The sequence below is a fragment of the Triticum urartu genome, chromosome 2A (assembly GCF_056163025.1).
Source record: "Triticum urartu cultivar PI428250 chromosome 2A, HENAU_Tu73, whole genome shotgun sequence".
NCBI lineage: Eukaryota > Viridiplantae > Streptophyta > Magnoliopsida > Poales > Poaceae > Triticum > Triticum urartu.
The window spans coordinates 306,767,334-306,769,704 of NC_141874.1; the positions used below are offsets into that span (position 1 = coordinate 306,767,334).

Below are 2,371 nucleotides of genomic sequence, written 5' to 3' on the forward strand. Positions count from 1 at the left end.
CGCCACCTGAAAAGAGTTGCTTGCAGTCGTAGTTCAGGTTAGCCACTGAGTCAAAGCTGGCTTGCTGCAGTTAAACTCCACTACCCCTTTGTTGATACCGATGCATATGTAGTTAGTTCTAATGTAAGTCTTGCTGGGTACATTTGTACTCACGTTTGGTTAATATATGTTTTTGCAGAGAGACTTCAGTCTCGCTAGTAGTTCCACGTGGACTTCGACGTTTAGCTTGTTACCTCAGCTACGATCTTATGCCCTCGGTAGGATCTGGTAGATAGTCAGGCTTCTTAGCCTTTTTCGTTTGTAGATGTCTGTACTCAGACATGTTAAGCTTCCGCATGTGCTTTGATTTGTATGCTATGATTGTTGGGTCATGAGACCCATGTTTGTAATATCTCACTCCTCGGAGCCTAATGAATAAATACTTGAGTCGTAGAGTTATGTTGTGATGCCATGATGTATTTACACATATCGAGCATATTGTGTGTATGATTGAAATGCTTGGTATGTGTGGGATCCGACAATCTAGTTGTTTATCCTTGGCAACCTCTCTTATGGGGAAATGTAGTCCAGTGCTCCCATGAGCCATAGTAGTCCGCTACAGCCCGGTTCACCGGAGTCCTGCTAGCCCAGCACTACTGCTCAGGACACTTGACTGGCCAGCATGTGTTTCACTTTGTTCCTGTGTCTGTCCTTCAGGGAAATGTCACGCGGTGACATCCGGAGTCCTGCCTAGCCTGCTATAGCCCGGGTTCCCGGAGTCCTGTTAGCCCAGTGCTACAGCCCGGATTCACACGCTGCTGACCGACATGCTCGATGTGATTCATGTATGCCTGTCCCCATAGGTTGGTGCTGCTTTGGATTCATGACTAGCCATGTCGGCCCGGGTTCTTTGTCATATGGATGCTAGCGACACTATCATATACGTGAGCAAAAAGGCGCAAACGGTCCCGGGCCATGGTAAGGCGACACCTTTGGGAATACCGTGCGTGAGGCCGCGAAGTGATATGAGGTGTTACCGGCTAGATCGATGTGACATGGAATCGGGGTCCTGACACTCGATGCATGCCTTTAGTTTCCATTCGTTAGTTTGTATTCGCTCACCGTATACTGTTTAGATTTGCTCCGCTGCTGGGTTTCGAGAGTTTTGAGTTTATGGAAGGAAATTTAGAACTCCCATTCACCCCCCTCTGGTATACATACTTCGTTCCTACAATTGGTATTAGAGCAAGGTACTCCTTGATTCTGCTCATTTTGATCTGACAACCTTGGAGTTTAAGTATGTCTTCAGTGAGCTACAAGTGCACCTCAAGATTCCCGTCTTCGATGGGACGGACTATCCCTTCTGGAAATAGAAGATGAAGATGCATCTCCGAGCTATTGATGATGATATGTGGAGCATGGTGCAGAATGGATACATGATTGAAGTGCCCCTGGTCCCCGCCGATTACGAGAAGAAACACATTCAGATGGACACTCAAGCTAAAGATGAAATTGGTGTCCATCTCTCTCATGCTCAATTTCTTCGCTATCGTCAGTGTGAAACTACAAAGGACTTATGGGACATTCTCGAAAAGATAAATGAGGGTGTTTCAACTCAGAAAGAAGCTCGCATTGATACTCTTAGGGAAAAGTTAAATTGGTTCAAGAGAATCGGAAATGAAAGCTTCCAACAAACTTTCAATCGTCTGAGTGACGTTGCACACGAGCTGCAAGGTCTTGGTGCCAAAGACATCACTGATCACGAAGTTGTGAAGAAACTGCTCCGATCTCTTGACAACAAATTTGACACACTAGTTCTAATGATAAGGGAATGAGTTTATTTCCAAGTTCTCGACTCCGCCGATATCATGGAAAGGCTAAACACCCATGAGGAACAAGAAGAAGAAAAGAGAGATCTCTATGGCTCAAGTCACCGCAAAAGTCATGCTCTCAAGGTTGTGGTTGATTCTTCCTCAGAAGGAAATGCCAAGAAGATTCAGATGGCCCAAAAATGATCAACAAAGATCTCACATCAATCATGAAAATATTCCAGTGCCTTCAAAGGAAGAATGAGTTCCAGAAGAAAGGATCTAGCAACTCTGGCAGTTCAAAATCTTCAGCAAAACCTACTAGAGATTGCACCTGCTTCAAGTGCAAAAATCAAGGACATTTCATTTCGGATGGCCCTCTCTGGGAAGCTGAAATACGTGCCAGTTGAAGATATGATTCAGGAAAGTACCATGGAAAAGACAAGAGCAAGAACTATGACTCCGATGATGAGAAGAAAAGAAAGTAGTTCTTAAAGAAGAAGGACAACACCGCCTCCAAGTCTTCGTCAAGATCTTCCTCAAGGAATATTTCTAAGTCCTCCTCCAACCGCAAGAATACCTAT

At 44.9% G+C, this 2,371-nt stretch overlaps 1 protein-coding gene across 1 annotated transcript; it reads left to right on the forward strand.

Annotated features, from left to right (window-relative positions):
- The first annotated feature begins 1,355 nt into the window (after positions 1–1,355).
- Positions 1,356–1,814, forward strand: LOC147984917 (uncharacterized). Its single transcript, XM_087541317.1, has one exon. It carries the CDS (start codon positions 1,356–1,358, stop codon positions 1,812–1,814), a length of 459 nt encoding a protein of 152 aa, XP_087397443.1.
- The last annotated feature ends 557 nt before the right edge of the window (positions 1,815–2,371 follow it).